The sequence below is a fragment of the Elgaria multicarinata genome, chromosome 9 (genome assembly GCF_023053635.1).
Source record: "Elgaria multicarinata webbii isolate HBS135686 ecotype San Diego chromosome 9, rElgMul1.1.pri, whole genome shotgun sequence".
In the NCBI taxonomy this organism is placed as follows: domain Eukaryota; kingdom Metazoa; phylum Chordata; class Lepidosauria; order Squamata; family Anguidae; genus Elgaria; species Elgaria multicarinata.
This window is the reverse complement of record NC_086179.1, coordinates 94,782,296-94,795,519: the sequence shown is the minus strand read 5'-3', so window position 1 is coordinate 94,795,519 and position 13,224 is coordinate 94,782,296. Positions and strand designations below refer to the sequence as shown.

Sequence of the window (13,224 nt, the reverse complement as noted above, 5' to 3'; positions counted from 1 at the left end):
AGGTCACTGCGGTCCGCACTGGGCAGGAAAAGGCGTGCTAAGGGGGAGTGGTCAGCAGCTTCGGTCAAGCCGCCTCCGCCATTTGCGCGCAGTCCGGCAGCTGGGGCAGCGCGGCGGAGCGGCTTTTTTTTTTTATTTCCCCAGTGACAGTTTGCGCAGGAACGGAGGACCGGAAAAGTGGCTGGTGACTCCTTGCGGTGGGCAGCTACCGTGGCCGCATAATGGCGGTGCTGTACGCTGCCTGTTAGTGTGGGTACCAGGCTGGCAGAGGGCAGAGCTGTTTGTGGGCTGCTGCCATGGCTACGGCCAGATGTGGGTTGGCTCCTTGGGATGGGGCACAGGGCACAGAGGCGGTCATCGCCGCCGACACCTCAGAGGCATGATGGGAGATGTAGGCACAGAGTGGCCATGCAGACGATTGACCTCGGGTCATATGACACCCGCCACGACCCCCATCAGGAAGTGAGCGCATCAATGTTGACCCTCAACAGCACCAGCAGCACTTCGGCTGGCACTGGCACTGCCGCCGCTGCCGCCGCCAGGGCCGGCGGCGGCATCGCTGACGGCTGCGCAAGTTTGCGGTCTTTCGGACGTGCGCAAACCGTGCAGCGAGCGAAAAAAAAAGCCGCGGCAATCAGGCCGGTGTGGCTGCGCAACCGTTCTCGCGGCGGCAGCAGCACAACCGGCACAAACTTCCGCCACAAATCGAAGGCAGGTGTGGATGATGAGGCGTCACGGCTGAACGGGAAAAGCCGCTTTCACCGCTCCTCAACGACGGAACACCCGGTACGTCTAGCAACGCCCCAAGAGGGATTTAAAATGTATTTTAAAATATATTTTAAATATATTTTAAAATGTTTAAAAATATAGTATAGAAATCTATTAAACAATAAAATAAATACATAGGGCTTCATCTCACCAGTGATTTATCGCACACTCGCCATGCCTAGTATGCGGTTTTGTAGACCGGTACTCACAAGACATCATCCACATTCTGCACTCATTTCACTTCTTCCCCTCCATGTTTCATTTCTTTTTGGAATGGGGAAAGTCTGGATTATTTTCCCTCCATGCGAAATAAATGTGCTCCTCCCTCTCGTGTGTTGGTGTCATTGCGTTCTATCAGACCATCCCGTGTGTCTAAGGGCAGTCTCTCTAACAAAAGAGGAGGGCAGTGTGGTTCTCCACTCAACCATGAAGGAGGAGGGAGAGAGGTCCCATTTAACTTTATGTTCTTACTCCTGAGTAGGCATGACCAGGAGTACATTTTTACCCTAAAAGAAATGAGGAAAATGCACCCTCCTTGGCTGCAGCTCCCTCATTTTTAAAGATAAAGAGATCAAAATTGGCACAGTGATAGCTCTTAAGTAGAGCTTTCAGTGTGCCAAGTTTGAATCAGATCAGTTCATCCCTTGGTTTTTTTTAGAATTTATTTTTAATTTCTCCCCCTAAACCCTTTTCCTGAAAGTCACCAGTGTGAAGGATCAATTTCCCTTTCCTTTGATCATGCAAAGCTGTGCAACTCGACATTCATAAAACAGCGACCTGCTGGTTTCTTTACCCAAGGGTAAATCCCATTGCTTTTAACTGCATTTACTTACAAGTCATACCAAAATCAGATGCATGCTTACCTTTGAGTAAACCTCACTGAACAGAGAGAAACTGCATATAGAACTAACTTGTAATAGTGTGGTCACTCAGAAGCTTTTTTTTAAAAAAAGTCTAAAACAGAAAACTGGAAAGAAGTGCCCTGCAACCCTATTCTTACTTCCGTAAGAATTTTTGATAATTTCCATTTTAAAAATTCCTTAAAATCAAGGGATGAACTGATCTAATTCAAACTTGGGGCAGCTAAAGCCATCCTTAAGAGCTATCACCATGCCGTTGGATCTCTTTATGCTCTAACAGTCAGGAAGTTTTTCCTGATGTCCAGCTGGAATCTGGCTTCCTTTAACTTGAGCCTGTTATTCTGTGTCCTGCACTCTGGGAGGATCGAGAAGAGATCCTGGCCCTCCTCTGTGTGACAACCTTTTAAGTATTTGAAGAGTGCTATCATGTCTCCCCTCAATTTTCTCTTCTCCAGGCTAAACATGCCCAGTTCTTTCAGTCTCTCTTCATAGGGCTTTGTTTCCAGACCCCTGATCTGGTTGCCCTCCTCTGAACACGCTCCAGCTTGTCTGTATCCTTCTTGAATTGTGGAGTCCAGAACTGGACGCAATACTCTAGATGAGGCCTAACCAGGGCCAAATAGAGAAGAACCAGTACTATTAATAGAAATAATACTTCTATTAATGCAGCCCAAAATAGCATTTGCCTTTCTTGCAGCCATATCGCACTGTTGGCTCATATTCAGCTTGTGATCTACAACAATTCCAAGATCCTTCTCGTTTGTAGTATTGCTGAGCCGAGTATCCCCCTTCTTGTAACTGTGCATTTGGTTTCTATTTCCTAAATGCAGAACTTGGCATTTATCCCTATTAAATTTCATTCTGTTGTTTTCAGCCCAGCACTCCAGCCTATCAAGATCACTTTGAAGTTTGTTTCTGTCTTCCAGCTATCCCACCCAATTTTGTGTCATCTGCAAATTTGATAAGCGTTCCCTGCACCTCCTCATCCAAATCATTAATACAAATGTTGAAGAGCACTGGGCCCAGGACTGAGCCCTGCAGTACCCCACTCGTTGCCTCTCCCCAGTTTGCGAAGGTTCCATTGATAAGCACTCTTTGATTCCGATTCTGTAGCCAACTGTGAATCCACCTAATAGTAGTTCCATCTAGCCCACTTTTAGCTAGTTTGTGGAGAAGTTATGCAACTCCAAATGAAAGTTTCATTTCATGCACGTTCACAGAGGTTCATGCCGAGAGAGGGGTGGGGCTACACCAGAAGGGGTGGACAGTGGGCAGACAATGCTGCTGACACATCTGGAAACGTCCCACTAGGCTCCACCCACCAGTGCCAATGGCAGGTAGTGGTATATGGTGTTAGGCAGCAAAGGAAAACTACAATAACAACACCAGCTGTGTAAAGCACATCAAAACGCTACACTGCAAAAGCAGTGTCTCCTTCCTCCATTCTTCATGAACCTTAGAGCTTTCCTAGATGAAATGAGTAATTTTGCTAGCAGGGCACTGATGTGGAAATGGAGTTTACAGAAGGCTACAGCAAGTGAGAGGACTAGACAGGATCAATGCAGGAACTTACGAGGCCCCCAAATTCCAGGATTCAATGTAAGAAAGAATGTTATAATATTTTGTTCCCGGCGCTTAAATGCTTAAAACTGCTGCTAGGGAAAGGGACCTAAAATGGATATGTTTGCATTTTTCTGTAGCATTTCACTAATTATTAATATATTAATTCACAAACAGTACCAGCATTCAAGGCCAGCTCCAGAGAATAGCCAAACCAATATGGCAAGAATTCCACCATTTTCACTTATGCACAAAGCTCCCAAAAGTTTAGAGTTCACACATCAGCCAGAGCACTTCCTGGTTGGGGGTCCCATTGAAGATGCCTTGCTCCAATGCCCCCCGAATTCTGGAACTGGCACTACATAAATTGTCTTGCATTTCATGGATTGATCTCTACTTCAGGCTTTCTCTCTCTCTCTTTCATTTGCTGTATGTAGTTAAATTTTAACCCAAAATTTTAACTTAAATTTTACTGTTCTAACTCTGTATTTTAATCTTATATCAATTTCTGCTGCGTGGTTTTATCCTAGTTGTGGTTTTTATACTGTATTTTGTATTTGTGTTTTTAACCTGTTGGTTGTTTTATTTTGGTTTTAGTTTTTGTGATTGCTTCGGCTATTGGGCGGTATAAAAATGCAATAAATAAATAAATAAATAAATAAATAAATAATAAATTGGGTTGTCAACTGGAAGCACGGTTGCTATAAATGGTGAAGGCAGTGAGAGGGGCTAGAGCGCTCTTGGACCTGGCACAGAGTCTACTTTTTATGGTTCCCACTCCAACACTGCTGTCTGTTCTTCTGCTCAGGAGACTAAAGGCAAAACTATCGCAAGGCACAGGGGCTGCTGCAATCTCCTGGTTTAGACTAAGGGCACATCTATACAACAGCAGGATTGCTTCTCTTTGAATGTTAATCCAATTTTTAGTGGATTCGAATGTAGCTAACGAGTGTCACACAGCAGCAGCGACTTATATCCTGAATTTACTGCATGCGCGCGCACACACATCTGACTCTCTTTAGTGCCTCTGCTTGGGTGAATGTTCTGAAGCGGGAGGGGGCGTTGTGCATTGGAATGAAAGCCCTCCCCCGATCCAAACTCTGCAGGGCACTTTTAGGCTCCGATCCTAAAGCATGCGTTGGGTATTACTTCCAAGCAAACAGGCAGAGGCTGGGGTGGTAACTCCAGTGCTTTGGAAGGGCCTCTGGCAGGCAAGTGGCCGGATTATTCTCCAGCCCAGGGAGCAGCCATGGAAAGCGCTGATTGGCTCTGGGTGGAGCAGGGGGCACAAACAATGCTGTCCTCCCCCCTTAAAAAGTGGGCGTCGAGGCTGGGCAACTGGGGGGGAGGCAACACCATGAGGAGGAGGAGGCGCGCTGGTGGGGCGTCCGGGAGGGGGGGAGTTATAAAAACAAACTGAAAACGACGTGGACGAAGGAGGCAGGCGATAGTCGGGAAACCAGCCAATCCCATTGCCCTACCCTCGAAGCTACACTCACCTTTCAAAATGCGATTTTACTCCCCCAATGACACATAGCCATAACGTGGTGCAAACCCGCCGTAGATGCAAATGTCGCGGTAAATCACGAATGAGAAGATGCGCATTATCTCGCAGATAGCCCGGGGCTATAGCAAATGGACGGCTGCGTCATGTGTCATAAAACGTGAAAGTGTGTATTTAGGTCGGGTAAAGAGCCCGTATAGATGCCCACTAAGAGCATAAGTAGAGCCTTGCTGGGGTTAGCAGAAGTGTCCACTAGTTAAGCATCTTGACTCTAACAGTAGCTAGCTCCTCCTTTGCCAGGGATATTGTGGGATTTACACCCATAACCTTAAAATATGAAGAGAGGGTTAACCGATGATGGGATCCAGATTCCATTGAAGTCAACAGCAAAGCTCCCATGAATTTGAATGCAGCTGGATTACAATTTCGGAAGTGTTTATAAATGGGAAACACTGTTCTGCAGTACACGAAAGCTTTAGTGAAAATTGTGAATGTGTCTTTTTATACCTATTGGAAATGTTTGAGATACTTTTGTGAAAAGCTTCAAACCATTTTCCATGTCTGAAAAAGATGACTGACTCCAAACTTTATGATCACAAGCTCCTATTAATCATTCAGCACCTCATGTTTATAATGAGCGTGAGTGTGGGTCAAATAAAGTCGTTCTCTACGTTTGTGGGTTAACATTAGAAGGGAATGAACTGGTTTGAAAGCATTCTGCAGCAAGCCGGAGCCAATAGCTACTCTTGCCTCAATGAGCACTTCAATTATCAAGTTTTCCAAAAATCCAAATCAAATTTTAATATCTGTTTCTCACATCTCCTCACTTCCTCGTTTGATTGCAGACAGAAGCTGAAAGTGCCAATATTTTGTAAGACAGATTGCACATGCGGTAACTCTGGCCCAAGCGAAACCAGGCATTACCGAAAGTCATGCAAGGTTTCCAGCCCAATTGCCAGACCAAAGAGGTTGGGATAAGTGTGCATAATTATAGGAGCCATCTTCCAGCCCCTTGCTTGTAGCCCAGTGCCTTGTCCAGCCCTGCTACGCTATCAAGGAATCAGAATTAATGGCTTCCATTAGCTCTAATGCCTCGTTTCTGCTTTTCTTCAGAGCTTTGTCATCTGTGGTGGCTTTAGGAGCAAACATAATCTGCAACAAAATCCCTGGCTTGGCCCCACGGCAACGAGCAATCTGCCAGAGCCGTCCCGATGCCATCATAGTGATCGGAGAAGGGGCCCAGATGGGAATCAATGAATGCCAGTACCAGTTCCGATATGGCAGGTGGAACTGCTCAGCACTGGGCGAGAAAACAGTCTTCGGTCAAGAGCTTCGAGTAGGTAAGGGATTCCGTAAAGTTATGTTCAAGAGGGTTTGCTTTGGGGCTTCCTTCCCACAGAGTTGTGGACTTTGTAAATCCACAGCATTTGGTCACATTGTACACAGCAATATATGTACTAGTTAGAATTGCCGTTGTTCTTTTTTCCCCTTGTTCTGACTGAATTTTCTTATTGCAATGCAATGTGTGATTTACCTGAGGGTGGATTTCTTCTTAGGAACTTTCAAAGATGATTTAGAAGATCTAGAGCCTCTGGATTAGAAAATTATTTCTGAAAGATGGGGTGGGGTGGGGGAGTCATGATACTTCTGGGTCTGTACTTAACATGAAGAAAGCTGTATTATGGAACTCCCTGCTACAAGAAGATAGCTGTGGCAAAGAATTTAGCTAAGTTCAAAGAGAGATTAGATATCAATAGAAAATATCAGCGATTGCCAGCTGATTATGCCAAACTTTGCCTCCGTTTACCACCATTTTGTTACTCAGTCATTTTCAGCTCTCTCAAGTGGGCCCTGGTTAAAAAACTAATATGAAAATATCAGTTAGTTCTACAGTCTGTTACAGAATAAAGAAACACATGGAAACACACACACACTCAAACTACATATGTATGAGTAACTCCCATTTTTAAGTTAGGTGGGAAAAACGCAATGACCTGACAAATCGTTTACCTCAGAAAACTCCCTGAGAGCTTCCTTAGGTGGAATTTTCTGGACACTTGTAGTTCTAACGCAGGATTCGTCCCTTCTCTTAGGCCATAACTAGACGGGGCTATATCCCGGGGCGAACCCCAGGATCGTCCCTGTGCATCCATATGACGCACTCGGGATCCTGGGATCAGGGAGGGATCATCCCTCCCTTGTCTCAGGATACAGCCCTCGCCTTTGGCCCCGGTGGCCAGGTGTGGCCAGGTGCCGCGGGTTGACCTGGCTCGGCTCGATTCCTTGCGTGGAGCCTTGAGCCATGCATGGGGTGCAGTGCTTCTCAGGAGCACTGTGCCCATTGGGGGTAGGGTGGGGGGTGCAAGGAGAACAAGTTGCATTTAAAAAAAACACCTTGTGCGTACGAGCGTTCGTGCACTGCTGCCCCTTTAAAAAAATTAAAAATGGCGGACACGATGCCTCTCCTGTTTAGGTCGTCGCGTGACACGTGTAGACAGAGGAGGGATGTCGTGATAAACACATTGCGGGATCTTCCCTCTTCTGTTCTAGGCTAAACGGTAGGTCTAGTTAAGGCCTTAGTTTCTTAAAGGGCATTATCCATCCTTTTTGGGATAAAGGTAACAAATGGACGTCAGTTCATGTGTATATTAGAAATACTTCTTATTCTTAAATCCATAATACCTCTAGCTCTCTGCCCTACTCTTCTGATTGTTCTTTATTGGAAGTAATGGTGGTCAAAATGCCTGGGCTCAGTAAATTGACTTATTTTCCCAAAGGTTTGGACATCATCAGGAATGCAGTGGTGTTTTAAATACCCCCATGGCATTTCGACCCCTTGCCTCCTTCACTTACCCGGCCTGGCCTAGAGAGGCCTAGGAACTCTTCTCCCCGATCCCATATTCCATGGTGCCTGGAATATTAGTAACCTGGGCAATAGTAACCTGGCCCTGGCAGATGTCATTTTCAGCATCAGGTTCCTTGGTCCCTGGGTTGTTAATATTCTCGGTGCAAGGATAGAGAGTGGGAGGAGGGGGGAGGAAGGTCATTCAGATTACCTCTCCACTGTTGTTCCTCCAGCAGTGTCAGTGACCACCATGCCAGACCAGGCAATGGGGAACTGGGTAGTGGGGCAGGCCTAGAGAGTTCTACTTCTGCTCAGTTTGGGGATACAGATGAGCCTTTGGAGCTGAGCAAATTCATTTTCTATCACACACACAGTGGCAAAGAGTCAGCCAGGAAAGGCCCTGGCCCCAAGGGATACAGCCAGCCCTCTCTTCCGGCCCCAGTTACCAACCCAGGGGCATGAGAAGATTGTGGAGGGAGTGTTGTGTGCAGTAACTGAAGTTGCTGTAGGCCACTTAAATGGGTGAAAGTTGGGCCTTCACCTTATCCCCTAAGTTTAGTTGCTGGCCAGGACTCTATACATGTAAGAAAGTGCTCATTCAAATGGTCAAATTCTCCTATGCTACAGTGCATTGGGACCATCTATGGAGCATGTTAACGTGGAAAATGCCATATGTGGCCCAGTCTGTCCACAAATACAGTTGCAGAGATGCATCAGCAGCAGTGATTCCTGTGAACACAGAAGACCTGAAAAGGTTGCAGTCACAATGATAGGAATCACAGTCAGCTCATTGCAGATCTGTGGGCGTGTTAAGTCATGCGTTACATCTGCCATATAATTGCAGACACACATGTGCCTGAGGACAGCTCAGAAGGCATTGCATGCAGAAGGATTTGACTGTGAATAATGGAATAATTATAGAACTGTATGCTGTTCCAGAACACTAGAATTGTAGGCAGAGAGAGGCCTGACTGCCATTTTAGATACATTCCTCTCTATTAAAGGAACACATTAACACGTAGCGTTATTCAAATCACAATGTACAACAATGTACCACAGAGAGAAAGAGGGACTAAAAGGTCTCTTTAATTTTAATATATTTTATTCTTCTTATTTTTACTATTTTATCTCCTATTGTTCACTGATTCAGAATCTCTTTCAATGTGGAGCAGTTATAAATGTTATAAATAAACAAACAAATAAATAGTGGCATACTGGTGGGATCCACTAAGATTAATTTAGAGAAAAAGCAAGATAAGTGGGGTGTATTTTATAAGGGAAAGCAAACTTTGTCAGTCACAGCATGGGATCTTTGGTACTGTTTATATATTCATCATGATCAAGTGTTAATGCTCTTGCTGGACTCCATTATTTCAGTCTTCTGGAGGCACATGCTTAAATAATTCTCACATGAAAAACCTTCCTGCACATAGAATCACAGAAACTGGGGAGAAGGCTAGGCTGAACCAGGGAGTTCTTCTCAGAAAAGAGGTAGAGTACAGAAAGGCTTTACCTCTTCATTCTGTTGGCGTTACATTTTTCTGTGGTAACAATGCAAACCATTGTTTGTGCCCCAGCAACTAAAGAAGATATTTAGAAGATATGTACTTTGTAGATCTAGCCTGGGGTGGCGGCTTCTTCTTCTTCTTCTTCTTCTTCTTCTTCTTCTTCTTCTTCTTCTTCTTGTGGGATAAAAATGGCTATTCAGATCTATCTAGGACTTATCTGTCTATTTTGTTCCCTTAATAGCTTGGGGTGCTCTAAGATCCATCACTATCTATGGAGACACGTGGCCTCCACAGGGAGGAGTGCCTTATCCCAACTTAACTTAACTTAACTTAAGTTGGGATAAGGTTAACTTATCCCAACTTAACCTTATCCCAACTTAACTGTGGCCAGCTATTCCTGGATAGGGATAGCCTGGCCACAGGGATCCATGCATTGGCAACCTCAAGATTGGACTATTGCAGTGCACGTTATGTGGGGATACCTGTGAAGTTGGCCTGGAGGCTACAGCTCATGTAAAATGCTGTGGCTAGGCTGCTGAGTAGGATAGCCTACAAGGGAACATGTTATACCAGTACTGAAGGAGTTGAACTGACCACCAATGAGCCACTGGGCCAATTTCAAAGTGTTCATGCTGACACATAAATCCCTAACAGACTCACTTACCTTCTCTCTTATATACTTATTATCTGCCTGGATATTAAGATTGAATGGTGGTGCTCACTTGACGGTGCCACATTTGCCCGGAGTTCAATATGCGGCAAAATGAGAGAGGGCATTCTCAATACAGGTACCCCAACTGTTAAAGTTGTCTGTCATGAGCAAATCTGGGCTTTTCAGGGCCTGATGGATCCCCGTGCCCACCCACCCCGACTTGGCTGGCATTTGTGAGCCGAGCTGAGCCATGGGATAGTTTCTGAAACCCGGAAATATTATCAGTTTTTTTTAAAAAATTGTGCAAATTATGATTTGCACAAAATCATAGCCATAAATAGCACATTTTGCACAAAGCTGCAGGTATAAAGGGTCTAATTTGTTTACATTAGACCATTTAAACCTGCAATTTTGTGCAAATGATGCTATTTACAGCTGTGCAAAAAACACCACAAAAATCTGTGAGCTGGCCCGATCCGGTGTGCACTGAGTCAGGCCAGTTCATGGATGATCGAGTCAGAGTCCAGGGAGCTGAGCTGGCGGAAGTTTGCTGAGCTCCAACCCCCAAATGGATTCTTCCAACATCCATACCATCGGTGGAATTTTCTCCTCCCACAAATAAACATGGCACCAAAGCTTACAAGATTTTGACAACCTATTTGTTTACTCAGGCTTTTGATGGAATTTTCCAGTTTTTTTCTTTTGTGGCATTGTGTAACCTGTTATTTCTCTATTACTGTTCTCCCCTGTTTGATTATGCATTATAATGAAAAGCAGACAAGAAATTTTAATAAATAATAAAGAAATATTATAGACTAAAAACATCACAATTTAGGTAGGGGTCTAAAGAAAATTAATGTGCACGCAGTAATATTTCTTGGGTTCTCTGCTACTAACTTATGCACATGGTCCTCTATAGTAATTAACATTTTATTAAAGTTTTTTTCATTTCATATAAATAAACCATTCCCTGGATTCCTGGCCCCTCCCCTCCCCTCCCTCCTCTTTCCCCTCCTCCCTCCATCAATATAGTCATTATTAGGTCCAATTTTAAAAGTAAACAACATTTCTTTATTTATTTAAAAGATTTCTAAGCCGTCTTTTAGAGAAAACCCTCCCAAAGTGGTGTCCACAATTCAAGACCACATTATACAATGATGAAACAACAACAACAATAATAATAATTCAATCCATTTCTCCATGAGTGCAGTTTGATTTCCTTTGGAATGAAGTAACTGGGGGCTTATGAGCAGTGCCAGAATAGTGATCTCAGTGAGGATTTCTAGGGGTTGGGAGAGGCTTTAACTCTCTCAACTCCCACCGACCACATTTCCAAGATCACTGCCGCTACTAATGAAACAGCATTCTCAGTGGAGATTGCTGGGAGCTAGGAGAGGTAACCTTCAGCCACCTTTCCTGTGAGAATGTTGTTTTTCTGCTGCTGGCAGTGGAAATGAAACAGCCGTTTCTCTGGAGATTGCTGTGGACTAGAAGAGGCAAACGCCTCTCCCAATCCCCAAATCCCAATGGGCAGGGAGGGAGGACATGTGAAATGGGGGAGATGGATCTGGGGGAATGTGGGGAAAAGTATTTGTTTGGGTGGGGGGGAGAGTGTGTGTCTGTGTGTGTTTCTCTATATCTATGTGCGCTGTGCATGTGTGCATGCCTGAATATGCACATATGTGTTCCCTGGCTCAAAATCCAATACCTGATGTGGCTCCCGTGGTTGCACACACCTTCTTTATATACAGGTTAGGGATTCTGTCACAGGAAAATCTGACACAACAGATTCCCATGACGTCCCCGGTTCAGCTTGCCTTTGTGAGCCGAGCCAGGGTTCTGCCCCAGAAATCTATGAAGTGTTTCCCCTTTTCCAGAAATGCGCTGTTCCACAAATTAGGGTCATAATTTGCACAAATTACAGCCACAATTTGTTCAAATTAGGCAAATGATGGCTGTAATTTGAGAAAATTATGACCCTAACGTGCAGAACACCACATTTCTTTAAAAAAGGGGGAGAACGCTACTGCACACACCCCTCCCACTCTCCTTGCTGGTGGGAGGGGTGCGCACAGGACTGTAAAATCCACCAACTGGCCTGACGCATTGCAGACTGAGTTGGGCTAGTCGGTGGATGTTGGACCGGAGTCTAGAGGCCCAAGCTGGCAAAAGCTTGCTGAGTTCTACCCCCAAATGGATTCTTTTGACATCTCTGATACAGGTTGAGCCTAGGTAGAGGCACTGTTTAAACACTCCAACAACGGATAACCAAAGGCCACTGCTCCCATATCAGATCTCTGGTAAGACAGGCAGCATCCCAACACGTTTAAAGAGCACAAGCCCAGCTCTCTGTCTCTTCCTATGTCTTTTCCAGTCTCTATCCCAGAGACACCCACCTCAACCTTTCCCCCCAGCCTAGAGATGGGAATGCATCCATCCCTTCTGACCATCACCTGGGCTTCTTGGCCTATCTTAGCTTCCATGGAGACACATCTCAGATGCTTCCAGATCGCGATGTGCAAGCATTTTGCTTCTGTTTGCAAGTTATGTCTTGTTCACAATGCTAAATGCAAATGTGAGCAAAAGTGGGTTTTTCCCCAAAGAAATGTTCGTAATTTCCCAAATTTGTGTTCATGTTTTTTAAAAAATGGATCTTTCTTTCTTTCTTTCTTTCTTAGTGCACTTTGAAATGCACATTTTTTTTAAAAAAAAATCCATATTCTTGTACTTTAATCAATAGGGGGGAAGTGTGCACTTTTGAAAAATATGCACAGAAATGCATACTTTCCCCATTAGAATGAGCTGAAAGGCAAGTCAAAACCAAAACAAGACTCGAAGAGATTTTTGGAGAATTTAAATTGCTGGTTCTCCCATCCCTCCTTCCAGCTTATGCTTTTATGACGGCATTATGATGCCTCATTCAAAGAATTTCCTGGAGAATTCAGACATCATCATTTCCTAATGATAAACTTCCTGTGTTTTCTCACTGCTTCTTCTGTCTCTCCCCCCCTCCACTTTCTTTCCGCACAAAGAAAGAAAAAGGCAGAAAAAATGGAACAGTTGCACAATGCATTTGATTAATAGGGCTAAGAGCGCTTCATCTGGAAGCTTCGTTTCTGAATACTATGGCTATTAATACCCCTTTTGTCAAGCCCCAGATGCCGGCCAAGTATCACCTCTGAGTGATCTACATTGCTCAGAGAAATTTGCCAGGAAAAACCCCACAACAATGTAATAAACGCTTGGTGGTAATCAACTATTGTCATGGTAAAATTTGTTGCAGGAACCATTATGATGCCCTATCACACCCATTTATGGTTTTTATTATCTATTTACCTGGCTTTACTCGATTATTCTCCAAATCTTGGTTTGGAGCATCCGAAAAAGCTACAAGCTCACCTACTTCTTCCTTCACACTCCTGCTCCCTTGTACACAGTTTAACTTACAGTTTGGAGTTAACTGGTTTGCCATGACATCAGAGTTGGGAAACTTTACTTCTATTTGTTTTTAAATCTTGCCTTTTAAT

The 13,224-nt window shown here is 44.5% G+C and overlaps 1 protein-coding gene across 2 annotated transcripts in view; it reads left to right on the top strand.

Annotated features, from left to right (window-relative positions):
- Positions 1 to 13,224, top strand: part of WNT7B (Wnt family member 7B) — a 158,745-nt gene that overhangs the window by 112,029 nt on the left and 33,492 nt on the right. For both annotated transcript variants that reach the window (XM_063134372.1, XM_063134371.1), the window contains exon 2: positions 5,806 to 6,032. In XM_063134372.1, coding sequence (XP_062990442.1) covers positions 5,806 to 6,032 — 227 coding nt within the window. The remainder of the gene's footprint in view (positions 1 to 5,805; positions 6,033 to 13,224) is intronic.